Consider the following 15,203-nt stretch of genomic DNA (forward strand, 5'->3'; position numbering starts at 1 on the left):
TCTACGTTTCTATGTTTCTATTATCCTCCATCTGAGCCCTGTGTATCTCGGGTTACTTCCTCCAAAGAGGCTGGGCTTTGCACATGTCACACACACAAACACACAATTCCCCCTCCGCCGACTCCCCGGAGCTCCCAGGTTAGGTGCCCAGGTGACTCCCAATCTGTGCCGAGGCCCTTCTGGAGTTGAGTGACCTCTTGGACTGTCCTCTGTGGAGGGGAGGGCTCCAAGGTCTTCTTCACAGGAAGCAGGCAGGTGTGTTCCCAGACCAGGTGCTTCTTATCTGGGAGGCCCCTCTGTGCTCCTAGCCTGCCACTCAGGCCCTGGAAAGCGCTCTAGGCCCTGTGGGGCTGGCTCTGTCGCCTTGCCTGCTTGGGGTGTCTCCTACCTGTCCTGTTTAGCCCCAAGGAAGGAGCGGGAGGGGGAATCGTCCCAGGCAAAAGTAGGGGGGAGGAAAAAGTCACCTGGCAGCTGTGCGTGGCCACAGCTGCAGAGGGGAGCTCCTTATGGTGGCCCCCCATGTTCTGGAAGAATGGGCCCCCAGTCCAGCAGGCTGAGGTGAGCCTGGGAACCAGGTGGATAGGGGGCTGAGAAGGGTGGGGGTGGGGTCAAAAGCCAGCCCCCACCCCAGCCTGGAGCTCTGTCCCAGGATGAGCTAGGGAGAAGCGGCTGCCTTCCAGGGGTCCCTCTGCTTGGGGAGGAGGAGGGGGCCCTTGCTTGCCTGGGGGGAGAAATCGGGCAGCCAGAGCCCCCTTTCCTGCCCTGCAATTTCCCCCCACGGGGGAGAGAGAGTTCAGGTTGGGTCCAAAGTGCCTGGATGCACCTTTGGGAGTGGGGAGGGGCTCAGGTGGCCCCCTTCCTTTTCCAAGTATCTCTCGCTGCTGGTGATGGGGGCGGGGGGGAACTGGGGGTTGCTGAGGAAATTCGGGCAGGGGGGGTGGGTGTGAGGGAGAACGGAGAGTCTCGTAAGATCTTCGGGGAGAGAGATGCCCTTGTCTTTTGGGGGGGGGGCGGGCAAGGGCAGCGAGGGGGGGCGCACAGGAGAGCCGGGCGTGGGGTCCTTGCGCGCTCCCCCCAGCCAGGCTGATTGCCAGGTGCGGGCGCGCGCCTCTCCGGCCCGGCGGCGGGGCTAAACGCAGGTGCTTCGGGGCGGCGACTCGGGGGGAAGCGGGAGGAGGCGCGGGGGAGGCGCGGCTGCGGTTCGGGCTGGGCAGAGCGAGCGGGCGCGCGGCGGTTCTGCCTCCGGAGCCGCTGCCCGAGGTGTGGGTCCCCCCCCCCCTTCCCGCCCGCGCCTCGCCTCCCCCGCCGCCTGGTTCAGACGCGTCGCGCTTTCCGCGTGGCTGGACGCCGAGCCCGATGTGGGGCTCCGCCGTCCGGACGGGGCGGCTGTAGGTGAGGGGGGGCTGGAGCCCCCCCGGACGGAGCCCGCCGCCGCCGCTCTCCGCTATGGTAAGCCTCCGACGGGGCGGACGGCGCCCGGTTCTTGGCGCGCTGGGGTGGGGGACTCTCCGCGGCTGACCCGCCGCTCTCTCTCGTTCTCTCCCTCCGGGGCTCCCACAGGCCCAGCCCGACGGGGAGGCTCTGGCCGGCGCCCTGGAGAAGGAGGAAGCGCTCTCGGGCGCCAGCACCCCGTCCACGCCGTCCGTCTGCTCGCCGCCCTCCTCCGCCTCGTCCTCGCTGCCGCCGGGCGCCAAGAGCCTCTGCTCCAGCTGCGGCCTGGAGATCGTGGACCGCTACCTGCTGAAGGTAAGGCAGGCCGAGGGCGCCGGCTGGGAGGCCGGGCCGGGCCTAAGCGCGCTTCTCCCCTCGCCCGCAGGTGAACAACCTGACCTGGCACGCGCGCTGCCTGGAGTGCTCGGTGTGCCGGACGCCGCTTCGCCAGCAGAGCAGCTGCTACGTCAAGAACCAGGAGATCTTCTGCAAGGTGGACTACTTCAGGTGAGGGGCCCGGGAGGGAGGGAGGCCCACCCGAAAGGCCCCGGCAGAGCCGGCTTCTCCCCCCCCCCTCCCCACCGCCGGCTTCCACGGGGCCTTGCTCCGGATGGAGCCTCTTCCGCGCGCTCCGCCGCCGACCGTGGGAAAGGAGCCGAGCCGCCAGCAGCCCTTTTCCCTGGGGACGGGGGCTGCAGGCCAAGCGGAAGGCTCGCGGCGGCTGGGGGCCTCACCCCCTGCTCAGCTGACCCATCCGGGAAAAGGAACGGAGGAACCCCCGGGAGAAGCCACGCCGGCCCCGTGGTCGAGAGACGCCCGCAAGCGCCCCGGCCGGCCCAAAAAGTCAGGGGGGAGGAGGGGGCTTAATGGCGGTGCCCATAAATCTCCTCCCACCGCGGTGACTGGAGGCCGCTGCCGGGACCCCAAGGCCGCCTCCCCCCACTTCTTTCCCTCCCTCGCTCCGCTTCTGGTTTTCGGCCTCGGAGGAGCCCAGGAAGGGGAAGCGGCCCCTGGGAACGCCTGGGCGCCCTCGCCAAATGCTGCGGCTTCGGGGCCCGGCCCGGTTAGGAGGAGCCCAAAGGGCGCGTGGCTTCTGGCGAGACCGAGAGGGGCGCGTCCTTTGGGACCCCCGGACGACCGGTTAGCCTCGATGGAGAGGGGAGGTGGGCGAAGGGAGGCTTGGAGTCGGCGCTGGGTTTTCCGAGAAGAGCTCAGCCAGGGGCCCCAAAATACCCGGGGACCTGGCGCAGGGGTCAAGAATCGCCCTTTCTTTCGCGCCTCCTCTCCGCCGGGTTTGCGAAGGGCGCAGCTCTGCCCGACTCCTTTCCGAAGCGGTTTCGTTTGGGAAGATTCGAGGCGGAATCCGGATTCGTTGGGGACCCCCGTCCGCTGACCTGGGCCGCCTTCTCCCCTTCTCTCTCGTTTGCCCCGCACCGGCTGGAATTGGGGGGGGGGATCCGTTTTTTTGCAAGAAGTTCAAGTTGCGCGCTTTGCCGCCGGGAGATGCGAGTTCGGAAGGTAGAGAAAGAACCGCGGCGTTGGGAAGCCGTTTGCCTCCAGAGGGGCCGACCGGGCTAAAATCGGGGCAGGCGCGACCCCCGCTCGGTCAGAATCGCCCCCAAGTTCCTTACTAGTTCTTGGACGGTCGGTTTTCTTTGGCGAAGCGCTTTATTTCGTTGAATTCCCACCGGCGGACTTTCTCTCTCTCTCGCTCGGGGCTTCTTCGGCGGCGCCTCTCCGCTTCTCAAACAAGCCGTCTTGGGGGGGGGCGTCTTTAATCCTGCGCGTGGGGCCAGGAAGGGTCAGCCGGGCGCTTTGAGCCGTTGGACTCAATTCGGATCGGATTTAGCACAGGGGACCGGTCGGACGCGAACCGCCGTTCTGCGACTGGGAATCTCCGCTCTCCCATTTTTTAATTTTTTTGGGGGGGGGGCTCTACTTTTTTCTCCCAGCCCTCCTTTTCCTACCTGGGCAAGCGGCTCCTTTCCGACGACCGTGGGGAGACGCGCGGCAGCTGGCCGTGGGGGGCTTTGCGAAGCTCGCCGATTTAGAACGGGACCCCCGCGAACCCCCCTCGACGAAAGTCCTGCTCTTTTCAAGCGGGAGCTTGGAGCGAACCCAGCGCGGCCCCCTTCGAGGCAACTTCGGAAACGGGGGTCGTGGAAAACCCACCCTAAAATTCGGAGCTGGGCGAGAACTTCCCTGGGCCCGAAGAGAGACGGGCACGGAAGGTCCCAGCGCCGTCGGGCGGCCCTGCCAAGAGCCGGTGGCTGACTGCCCTGCGGAGAGACCCCCGATCTAAGACCCCCGATTCTAACCCTCCCGCCCCGAAGCCAAAGGGGGCGGCGGAGCGGAATCGGGGACGTTGCCCCTGGCGGCTTCCTGAGCGGGACGCTTTAACTTTGGGGGAATCCGGCCGCTGGATGGTGAGGAGGCGGCGCCGGGGAGGGAAACGGCGAGTGCGAGCGATTTCGGGGCGCCTGCCCGGCTGCTTCTGGCATCGCTGCTGCTTCTCCGCCTCTCCCCAAATCCCGAAGACCTTGAGGGGCTGAACGTGTCCCGGGCGATCTAGTTAGGGGTCGGCTTGGGGTGGACGCGGCCGTATCTGGTGGTGGCATCTGGAGAGGAACCTATTTGGGCGCAGTGGAAGCGGGGGACCAGGATTCCCACACGGGCCTTCTTGCCAGCCTCTTGCCGAGCTCCGGCCCGCTGGGAAGAACTTTCTGAACCTCCACGGGCCGTCCAGGGATTTGCCCACGCGGGGGGGGGGGGGGGTTCCTCCGAGAACCGTCTCTCCTCCCGCTCTTCGCAAAAGGAAGTGGCGGCCTTGACCAAGAGAGAGCGGGCGGGGCGTCGTTTCTAATATTAGGAGCCCCCCTGGGGTATCTTTTTTTTAAAAAATCACCTCTCTTCCCCCCCCCCCCCAGTTTTGGCTCCCCCCCCCCCCCCGTTTTAGGTTTTAAATTCCTTGCCCGCACAAATAAGGGAAATAAATACCGAAGCGCACTAGAGGAAAAGCGCGCCGCGCATCGCCTGGTTTTTGGATACCAAGGCAGCGGATTAATTCTTGGGCTAAGATTCCCGCCTGTCCAAGTGGAGGAGCCTTCCGCGATGGCAGCCGCCAGCAGTTTAATTCATGAAATAAAATGATTAGTAATTATTGGGGGAACAGAGGTCTGGTCCCTCATTTGCCCTTCCTGTCCCTGGGTTTTTTCAGCTTCACCAAATTGGCTCTATTGGCTTTTTGATCAAGCTGGACAATATACTGTATATGTTTGGAAGCAATGGATAACTGAGATTTGGAATGCGGAGGAATATACCGAGATGGCTATGGCGGTTTCTTGAAATTTTGGATAATATACTGTACATATATTTTTTTTTGGGGGGGGTGTCTAGTTACTGAAAGATTTTGAAATCTTAGCGGGGGTTTTCTCTGTCGAGGCGTTTAGTTCACTGTGGATTTAGAAGGTAGTTCTGTGCAAGGCTATTATTAACTGAGGGGCTGCAACCTTTATTTATTTATTTATTTAAATATTTATTTATTATTATTTATTTATTATTTAATTAATTGCATTTATATGCCGCTCACGCCAAAGATATTGGAGGAAAGCAGAGAATTTACCTGGTGGACGTTATTTATGTAGATCCATTTGGTACAGTAGTATCTTCGGAGAGGGGCGGCATATAAATGTAATATAATAATAATAATAATAATAATAATAATTATTATTATTATTATTATTATTATTATTATTTCTTCTTCTTAGTACAGGGGAATGACGGTTTATTATTCATCATTGATAGCCCGGTGTCGGTCTTTTTTTTAATGTTCACGGTTTATTTTACAAAAAGAATGCAGAAGAAGAGAATTCTTTTAGTTGTGTCAAAGATAATTTCCAGCATTAAATAGGTGAGAGAAGAGGACGTTGAGAGGAGAAAGGTTAATTCGGGGCTGCTTTTTTTGGGAAGGGGGAAAATCTACCGCTCGTGAAATACAGAAGCTGTTTTAAATGTGATGGGATGTGCCCGGATTTTTTGAGTGACGTGGGTCTTTGCAAACACGAGCCCTGTTTTCGCGGGACGGTTTCCTCTTCCTTATTCTGATATTCGCCCCCCCCCCTTCCAATTCCTTTCAACACAATCACAGCCTGACGAAGCGGAGTCCGCGTGGACGGAGCGTGTTTTAATTTCTTTTAAAAAACCCGAACGACTTTTTACTCTGGGGAAAAAAAACAACCTCAAAGGACTTTCTGGTCGCAGCCATTAAAAAAAAGGGGAAAACCCCACGTTCCTTTTCATCCCAGCTTCTTCCACGCGTTCGAAACGGGGCCCAGAGGCTTTTGTTTAAATTGAACACATCCCGGTTTAGCGTGGTGCCAAATTTAAGTGCGGCGCGCTAATTGAAACCTGAAAAGCGGAGCCGTTTGGCTATTGTGGCCGGGCCGCCTCTGAAGAGCGGACTCTCTGCGGAGGATTCCAGGAATGGCAGTTAAGGCTGCGGGAGACTGCGGGGCTTCTCACCTTGGGCCGACCTTGTTTGGCTGAGAGAGTGGATCCCCAGGCTTTCTTAGAGGTCGGATAACCAGGATACCTGCCCTACCTCCTTTTAAGAGGAAAAAAAATCAAATCAAACGCCATATGTTTACCGTGCCATATTTACTTTGCCTATTTTCTGCCAGGCTTTATACTTTTCCTTCTGGTAATTTAATAATGAGTCTTCAAAATGCTTTGAGCTTTTTTATCTTTCAAGTGCTTTAAGCCAGTGTTTCCCAACCTTGGCAACTTGAAGAGATCTGGACTTCAACTCCCAGAATTTCTCAGCCAGCGAATGCTGGGAGTTGAAGTCCAGATTTCTTCAAGTTGCCAAGGTTGGGAAACACTGCTTTAAACGACCCACAGGAGACAGGTTTTACAAGGATAGAATTCTTTGTTAAAGGTTTGCGCAAATATATTGGTTTAAATTGATCGAAACATTTAAATATGTTAAATAGGAGGGAAGTGTTTTCAATAGGAAAGTGAACCCAAGAACAAGGGGGCACAATCTGAGGTTAGTTGGGGGAAAGATCAGAAGCAACGTGAGAAAATATTATTTGACTGAAAGAGTAGTAGATGCTTGGAACAAACTTCCAGCAGACGTGGATGGTCAATCCACAGGAACTGAATGTAAACATGCCTGGGATAAACATAGATCCATCCTAAGATAAAATACAGGAAATAGTATAAGGGCAGACTGGATGGACCATGGGGTCTTTTTCTGCCGTCAATCTTCTGTGTTTCTAAATTAGATTTTTATTAATATTGATTGTTTCCTGATTGCCTATTTGACCCTTATGACACTCATTAAGAGTTGTACCTCATGATTCTTGACAAATGTATATATATATTTTTATGTACGCTGAGCATCTGCACCAAATTCCTTGTGTGTCCAATCACACTTGGCCAATAAAAAATTCTATTAAATTCCTATTAAGGAAGAAGATGCTCTTTAGAATGGCAGGTCTCTGTATGTGAGAAAGACAGAATTAAGTAATGCTATGAATTGGGTTAATATGTCCCCTAGTGATGAATATCAATTATAATCAGTGTATTAAAATCTATTAATTGAGAACGTGGGCAACGTCTAGTTAAGATGTGGTTACAGAATGAGATAGGTGGTATAAATTGAACCCCCCCCCCCCCCCCCAAAAAAAATATTGTCTTTATTAATGTAGCCTGAAAGAGCAGCGGTTTTGTTGACAAAGATCTGGGCTTTTCCCAAAGCAGGAATGAAAAATTAATCTCCTTTTGTTTGTTGGGGCATTTAAACCCAGCATCCCATTACTGGCTCACTACATGTCCCATGTGCAAGAAATCAGCCGTTGGCCCCTCCCTTTTTCTGGCCCCCTCCCCTTGAAGACAAATTCAAAAAAACCACTGGCATTGAGTCTATTCTGGGACGAAACCCTTTTAATAGGTGGTGGGGGTTTTTTTAAAAGTTTTTTCTGCATCACTTGGGCCAAAAGGATGAAGGACCAGATAGGTGCCAACTCAGGTGAGGCTCTTCAGGACCAATTTCAGTTGCTTTGTTACCGACCAGATATTTTTTTTTGGGGGGGGGGGGGGCTGGGGGCTGGTGAGCTCTCCTCATCTTTGGTAAAAATAAAATAATTTTGCCGGAAGCTAGCTGTATTTTTTGGGAGCTGAATCTCGACATCTTGCAGCCGCGTGTTAATTTCTGCAATCGGCCGGTGGAGGGAGGGAGGGGGGGGAGTGTCAGAAGGTGGCACCCCCAGCATCTCCTGCCCAGCATCTCAGGGCAGCTGCCTGTGGCTGTGTGCGTTGTGCTTCCGAGCAGCCTGTGATCGCTCAGGCAAGTGAGCCAAGGAATGTTATTGTGCCTGCCTGCTTTTCCTGGGCTCTTCCTTTTCTTTAGAACCAGACTCCTTCCAAAGGGGGGGGGGCGTATAGAAAGCAAAGCCCCCACCCCATGTGGAGTGTGTGTGTGATTGGGGTCTAGCAGGGGGGAGTCTTGAATGGGAGGGAAGGCTGTGGAAGCTGGAAGGCTCTTTCGGCTGCCTGCAAAGGGTGAGTGAGGGGCTGCACATTTTGGAGAAAGGGGCAGAAGGAGAGAGGATGGGCAGCCCAGGGAAGAGACGGGAGAAGCAGCTCTTGTTCCTCTGGTGCCCTGGCTGGCAGCTAGAACTTTGCCCACCTTTGTGGGAAAGAGAAGGCAATTTTGAACCAGGACCAGGAAAAAACCCCTCCTTAACATGAAAATTAAGGCGAGGACCTTATTTCGGTATCATTGCAACCTCCCTGTGATTTCAGCCAATTTTATGACATTGGTTGTTTGGGGGCAGTTTTAACTAGCATGGCTGCTGCCCTCTCCTTAAAGTTCAATTTTATTTTAGTTTTTAGCATAAAAGCCCAATTATAAATTGGAACTTCGACTCAGGTTCTGATCTAGTTCAGATGTTGTCTAGTGCCTCGACCAAGATCTGCTTTCAGACCAGCCCTCCAAGCCATCTCAGTCGATGGCTACAAACTGGTTTTCTGCAAACAAATATTGATCACCAGGTTTGGGTAGGTGGTCCATTTGGGGCCAAGAATGCCGAGTTGCTGATGTTTTGTGTTTATTTCTTTCATTTATTTCTTTTATTTTATTTGTTTTGTCGCATATGTATTGGTGGTGTACAAAGATATAATATTTATATATGTGATAATAGTAAAAGAGAAACATTAGGACAGGGGACGGTGGGAACGCTGGTGCACTTATGCACGGCCCTTACTGACCTCTTAGGAATTGGAAGAGGTCAACAGTGGAGAGTCTTAAGGGTCAAGTTTTGGGGGTGATGATTCTACAGAGTCTGGTAGTGAGTTCCATGCATCAACTACTCGGTTACTAAAGTCGTATTTCCTGCAGTCGAGTTTGGAGAGGTTCACTTTGAGTTGTGTGCTCGTGTGTTGTTGTGGTGGGTCGCATTCGGACCAACCTTCTGCAGTTTGAAGACGGAAGGAAAAAAAGGAAAGGACCCTGATTCCGGGCAGTGGGAGCCCTTCAACCTCTCCTCTCCTTTTCAGCCGGTTTGGTACCAAATGCGCCCGCTGCGGGAGGCAGATCTACGCCAGCGACTGGGTGCGGAGGGCGCGGGGCAATGCCTACCACCTGGCCTGCTTCGCCTGCTTCTCCTGCAAGAGGCAGCTGTCCACCGGGGAGGAGTTCGGCCTGGTGGAGGAGAAGGTGCTGTGCCGGATCCACTACGACACCATGGTGGAGAACCTCAAGCGCGCGGCAGAGAACGGTAAGCAGACCTCGCCACCCACCCTGCCTTCCTCCCTGGCGCTTTCTTGCCCCAAAGCTCCTCCATGAAGGTCTCCTCCTTTCCCCCCTTCACAGCTGCTGGACGTTTCTCCATTATCTTCTGTTTCTCCATTATTTCCCGTTATGTCCCCCCCCCCCAAGAAAGAGGTAAACGGAGTCTACGGAGAGGGGCAGCATACAAATCTAAATAATAATAATGGCAATAATAATAATAATAATAATAATAATAATAATAATAAAAATGATGATGATGATGATGATGATAATAATAATAATAATAATAATAATAATAATAATAATAATAATAATAATTTCATGTGCCCCCAATTCTCCGCACAGGACGATTGTTTGCAATACTGGACACATCATTTTTGCTGAAAAATCCTCAAGCGGCTTATCAGTGTGATTGGGGTGTCATGTGTTTAACTGACACCTTGATTTATTTGCCTTCATGCTGCCCGCTGCCAACATTTTTATGCACGGTCAACATGCTGGTCTTTCCTCATCTCTGACTGTAGTAGTAGATCCTTGGAACAAACTTCCAGCAGACGTAGTTGGTCAATCCACAGTGACTGAATTGAAACCTGCCTGGGATAAACATAGATCCATCCTAAGATAAAATACAGGGAATAGTAGAAGGGCAGACTAGATGGGCCAGGAGGTCTCTTTCTGCCGTCAATCTTCTATGTAGCCCCAGTGAAATCAAGTGCTACATTCACTTCTTCATCATATTTCCTCGTCTTAGCTTTCGGGAGACTTACGTTTGTCTCGTGATCTCCGTCCCTCTCCTCCTTTCTTTTCATCCCTGTTCAGTATTTTTCCAGGGTGTCTCTTTATTTATTTATTTATTGGATTTGTATGCCGCCCCTCTCCGGAGACTCGGGGTGGCTAACAGCGACAATAAAATAGTGTACAATAGTAATTTGGTATTAGAAATGATTAAAAATACATTAATATAAAAACCAAACCTACATACATACATACCATGCATAGAATTGTAAAGGCCTAGGGGGAAAGAGGATCTCAATTCCCCCATGCCTGGCGGCAGAGGTGGGTTTTAAGCAGCTTACGAAAGGCAAGGAGGGTGGGGGCAATTCTAATCTTTGGGGGGAGTTGGTTCCAGAGGGCCGGGGCCGCCACAGAGAAGGCTCTTCCCCTGGGTCCCACCAGGCGACATTGCTTAGTTGACGGGACCGGAGAAGATCCACTCTGTGGGACCTAACTGGTCGCTGGGATTTAGGGTTTGTGATCTGCACTTTGTGTCTCCTGCTCTGTGCTGGGTGCTATGGTTCGGTGCAAAAATACCCCCTACTCCCTGTGGCAAAAAAAGGATGTTCCCCAGGGTCACGTGCCCCTCCCCCAGGTATTGCTGTGCGCCGCCCCCACTATTTGAGAAACACTGACTTAAACCAAGAGTAAGATGCCTTTCTGAGTAAAAACAATCTCTCCATCCATCCAACTTCTAACCACCAAGGAAGACAGGGAAAGGAGATTTGACAGGCGGTTCTCTTCACGCTTGGCAGAAACTTTGGATTTGGTGTGTTGGTTTCCTTCCTTGAATGGTGAGCAGGTCTTTAGGATCTGAGAAAGCAGCCAGGGCCTCCAAGCGTTGGAAGTGGGCTACTGGGCCCTTGAGAACATCCAAAGAGTTGCCCCAAAGTGAACAACCTGGGCCCTGGGCAAAGCTTACAGGGTGGAGATTGTCCGGATGAAGATGCACCAGGGTGCAGGAGCTAAGCAGGGTGAGATATATATATATATAGAGAGAGTGTGGAAATCAGTTTAGATGTGAGGTGACCACGTCTGACTTGGGTCCAGGAGGCCAAATGGCGAAGGTGACTTTGTATTAGATGGGACGCTCGCGGTGAGGCATCAGGGTGGACCCGGAAGCAGCGAAGGACGTTCTTGTTCCTGTTCAGGGTCTTAAGGCCTTGGGGTTAAGGGGTCTTATGGAAGGAGCCAACCAAATCTTGGAATTCTCTCTTGAAGGGTTAGTCAAACCCTAGGGCAGTGATGGCAAACCTATGGCACGGGGGCCACAGGGGGCACGTGGAAATTGATTGTCAATCAGTGTTGCTTCTGGTTTCACAGAAGTTTGATTGACTTGGAGTTATATTATGTTGTTTAAGTGTTTCCTTTATTTTTTTTTGAGCAGTATATATGCATATGTCCCAGCGGCCGGTCAGATCTCACAGAGTCGGCCTTCTGCAGGTCCCGTCAGCCAAGCAATGCCGCCTGGCGGGGCCGAGGGGAAGGGCCTCCTCTGTGGTGGCTCTGGGCCTCTGGAATCAACTCCTCTCTGAGATTTGCACCGCCCCTGCCCTCCTGGTCTTTCGAAAGGCTTTAAAAACACAGGCGTGCGATCGCTGAGTGTTAAAACGTTCCGCTCTGGCCGGTAGTATTGGATGAATCTTGGAGGAAGATGAAGAAGCCGAAATAATAAATAAATAAATAAATAAGTGTTAAAAAGGTTTTTTTTTAAAAAAGAAAAGAACTCAGAGAGATTTTTTTCTCTTTCTCTCTCTCTTTTTCAGCCCAAAAAAAGGAGAGAGAGAGAGAGAGAGAGGAGAGAGAGGGGAGGGGGCGCATGGTCTCCCCTTGCGCAGCAGATGGAAACGATTTTGAGAAAGGGGGGGGCGAAGGAGGGGGGGGGGGAATCTGAAAATGAAAATAATCAATGTTTCTGTTTACAAGGTTTAAGCCAGGAGATGAAAACAAAATCAAAGCAAGATGCCAAGGCGGGATGGGTGATGCGGTGGGAGGGGGCTCTGGGCGCCTGAGCCACATCCTCCTCCTCCCCCTCCCCCTCCTGGCCACGGCTGGCCTGGAAGGTGGTTAGGCCTGGATTTGGACCCGGGCTCAGGGGCTTTCTGGGTGGGCCCCGCAGGAGAGGCAGAGGGCCTGGCTTGGAGGGCAGAAGCGAAGGGGGTGGGTTGGCCACACGTTCCAGCAACCAACGAGACCCCACAGCAGTGCCGGCTGGTGGGTCTGCGGGGGAGGGCCTTCTCTGTGGTGGCTCCGGTCCTCTGGAATCAACTCCCCCCCCCCAGAGATTTGCACGGCCTCCACCCTCCTGACCTTTCGCAAGCCTCTAAAAACGGTTTTGCTGGCAGGCCTGGGGCTGTTGAGTGATATAATCCTCTTGCTCTGTCCAGTGGTAGTGAGTGAGAGACCGGGGGGGGGGAGGGGGTGTTTGTTAAATTTTGTAGTGTTTCGTAGCTGTTATTGTTGTATGTCACCCTGAGTCTTTTAGGAGAAGGGCGACCTATAAATCTAAAGAAGGAAGGAAGGAAGGAAGGAAGGAAGGAAAGAAAGAAAAAAGGAAGGGAAAAAGGAAGAGAGAAAAAAAGGAAGGAAGGAAAAAGGAAGGGGCTAAAGGAGGAAGGAGGGAGGAAGAAGGAAGGAAGGAAGGAAAAGGAGGAAATTGAGGGAAGGAAGGGAGGGAGCAAGGAATGGGTGGCAACCCAGAGAGCACCAGGAAAGTTCTCCAGATCTTCCAGCCATGGAAGTGTTCAGCGCTGCTGGTATTTCCTCACTCCTGAAATTGGCAGAATGTCTTGAAGGTGTGCAGGAGAAGAGACCTCAAAGGTCAGCGGGTCAATGTGGAGGGTGCTTTTGGCCATCCTTTGGGGAGCCCCGAGGTCTTGCATGGTCATCCCAGGGGGCCGTAGAGGTCAACTCCTCTCCTTCTGATCCCCATTGGGGCTGGAACCCAAATGTGTCTGCCTGCCAGCCCAGTGGTCAGCAATGGCCAGAGGCCTGGAGCAGCCAAGCAGCCTGCACTCTTTCCTTTGGACTCCTGGGAGGGGGACACAAGTCCCTCCATCCCTCCGTCCATCTGTGGGAGCCTCAGCCTCCCGGGGGGGGGGGGGGGGGCTGGCCGAAGCGGATTTTGCCTGCGAGGTCCCCCGTCCAGAGGAAGGAAAATAAACAGATGTTTCTGGGGCCGACTTCCATTAATCATCCCGCAGCAGTGAAGGGCCAGGAGAATCCCCTCCCTCACTTTGCCTTCCAGCCTAGAGGGCCAGGAACGCCTGGACGCAGCCACGGTTGCGTGGCTCCCCCTCCCTCGCTCTCACACGCTGCCCAGCCCTCAGGTCGCTCCCTCCACTCTGGAGCCCATGGGGCTGATCCTGCGAGAACCTGTCCCCCCAAGTCCTGTTGGAATGGGTGGCATATAAATAATAAATAATAAATAATAAATAAACAACCCTCCTTTTTTCCTTTGGTCTGATGTTGAGTGGGGCTCAGCCCCCAACTCTAAGCAAGGCTGGTGATGCTGGGAGCCTTACTCGGTCTCCCCTTCATTGCAAGGCAATGAAAACAGAATGCTTTATTATTATTATTATTATTATTATTATTATTATTATTATTATTATTATATACAGTATACTTATAAATATAGGAATAGTTAAAAAGTGGCAGGGATTAAATAGACTGAACATACAGAGCAATTTTCCTTCCCAGAAGAAGTCAAGAGCACTTTGACTTATATACCACTTCATAGTGCTTTACAGAGTCAGCATATGACCCCCAACAACCTGGGACCTCGTTTGACCCACCTGGGAAGGGTGGAAGGACGAGTCAACCTGGAGCCAGTCAGGATCAAACTGCTGGCAGTAGGCAGAATTAATCTGCAATGTTGCATTCTAACCACTGTGCACCAAGGATGGGTGGATGGGTGGATGGATGGAAGGAAAGAAGGAAGGAAGGAAGGAAGGAGAGATGCAGGAAGAAAGGAAGGTAGGAAAAAAGGAAGGAAGGAAAAAGGAAGGAAGGAGTGAATCCATCCATCCATCCATCCATCCATCCCAGTGCTTTTCCAGCCCTCTCTAAGCAGTTTACAGAATCAGCCTCTTGCCCCCAACAGTCTGGGTCCTCCTTTGACCCCCCTTGGAAGGAGGGAAGACCGAGTCGACCTTGAGCCAGTGGTCAGATTCGATCTGCAGAACTACAGCTAGCAGTCAGCTGAAGTAGCCTTCAGGGCTGCACTTTAACCACTGCGCCACCCCAGGTTGAGAATGACAGCAAGAGCCAGGATGGAAGTCCCCCAAAGGCCTCGGCCCAGGGAAAGAGGGTCTTGGTGGAGCCTCCAAGCACGGCTGAAGTCTACCTGTGCCGGGAGAAGTCCACCTGGCCTCTTTCTGCATCAGTGCAGCTGATGAGCGAGCGGATTCCCTGCCCATCAGCCCCTGTGGGGGTCTTCGCTCCCCCGCCCCCAAAGGGTCCCTGCTGACCCCCCTCTTCTCTTGCAGGCAACGGCCTCACTTTAGAAGGGGCCGTCCCCTCCGAGCAAGACAGCCAGCCCAAGCCGGCCAAGCGAGCTCGGACGTCCTTCACGGCGGAGCAGCTGCAGGTACGGAGAGGCCCCTGAGGGAGGGGGGGAGGGGGCCGATTCCTGGGGAGGGGTCTCACTTACATTCCCCCCCCCCCCTGTGTGTGTAGGTCATGCAAGCCCAATTCGCTCAGGATAACAACCCAGACGCTCAGACGCTGCAGAAGCTGGCAGACATGACCGGGCTCAGCAGGAGAGTTATTCAGGTATGAATGAACCCTCCTCCCTCCTAACACTGATCACGTTGCCTAGCTGGGTAGTGAAACGTCCGCAAGGAAAAACAAGCCAGCCGAACAAGGCCGAACTGTGTACGAGTGGTGTGTAGACGTGTTAAGTGTTGAATTATCTACTTCTATTTCTATTATTTCTATTTATATTTAATTCGACTTCCATGCTGTCCAGTCCCGAAGGACTCAGGGCGGCTTACAATGACATTTTATTTATTTGTTTGTTTGTTTGTTTATTTGTTTATTTGTTTGTTTGATTTGTATGCCGCCCCTCTCTGTAGATTCGGGGCGGCTAACAACAGTAACAAACAGCATGTAAGAAATCTAACGTTTAAAATAATTAAAAAACCCTTATTAAAACCAAACATACACACAAACATACCATGCATAAATTGTATAGGCCTAGGGG

General features: G+C 53.0%; 1 protein-coding gene across 1 annotated transcript; it reads left to right on the top strand.

The window, feature by feature from the left end:
* Positions 1-1,361: 1,361 nt before the first annotated feature.
* On the top strand, positions 1,362-14,779 carry LHX6 (LIM homeobox 6). Its single transcript, XM_070731436.1, has 6 exons — positions 1,362-1,449; positions 1,561-1,746; positions 1,817-1,938; positions 8,992-9,212; positions 14,488-14,588; positions 14,678-14,779. The coding sequence occupies exons 1-6, from the start codon at positions 1,447-1,449 to the stop codon at positions 14,777-14,779; spliced, it is 735 nt and encodes a 244-aa protein (XP_070587537.1). The 5' UTR covers positions 1,362-1,446.
* Positions 14,780-15,203: the final 424 nt, after the last annotated feature.

The sequence above is a fragment of the Erythrolamprus reginae genome, unplaced genomic scaffold (genome assembly GCF_031021105.1).
Source record: "Erythrolamprus reginae isolate rEryReg1 unplaced genomic scaffold, rEryReg1.hap1 scaffold_317, whole genome shotgun sequence".
Taxonomy (NCBI): domain Eukaryota; kingdom Metazoa; phylum Chordata; class Lepidosauria; order Squamata; family Dipsadidae; genus Erythrolamprus; species Erythrolamprus reginae.

Excerpts from the sequence above, each read along its gene's own strand:
- LHX6 (XM_070731436.1), top strand. Across the intron at positions 1,747-1,816 it reads TGGACCGCTACCTGCTGAAG|GTGAACAACCTGACCTGGCA; the intron begins GTAAGGCAGGCC and ends CCTCGCCCGCAG. Across the intron at positions 1,939-8,991 it reads TGCAAGGTGGACTACTTCAG|CCGGTTTGGTACCAAATGCG; the intron begins GTGAGGGGCCCG and ends TCTCCTTTTCAG.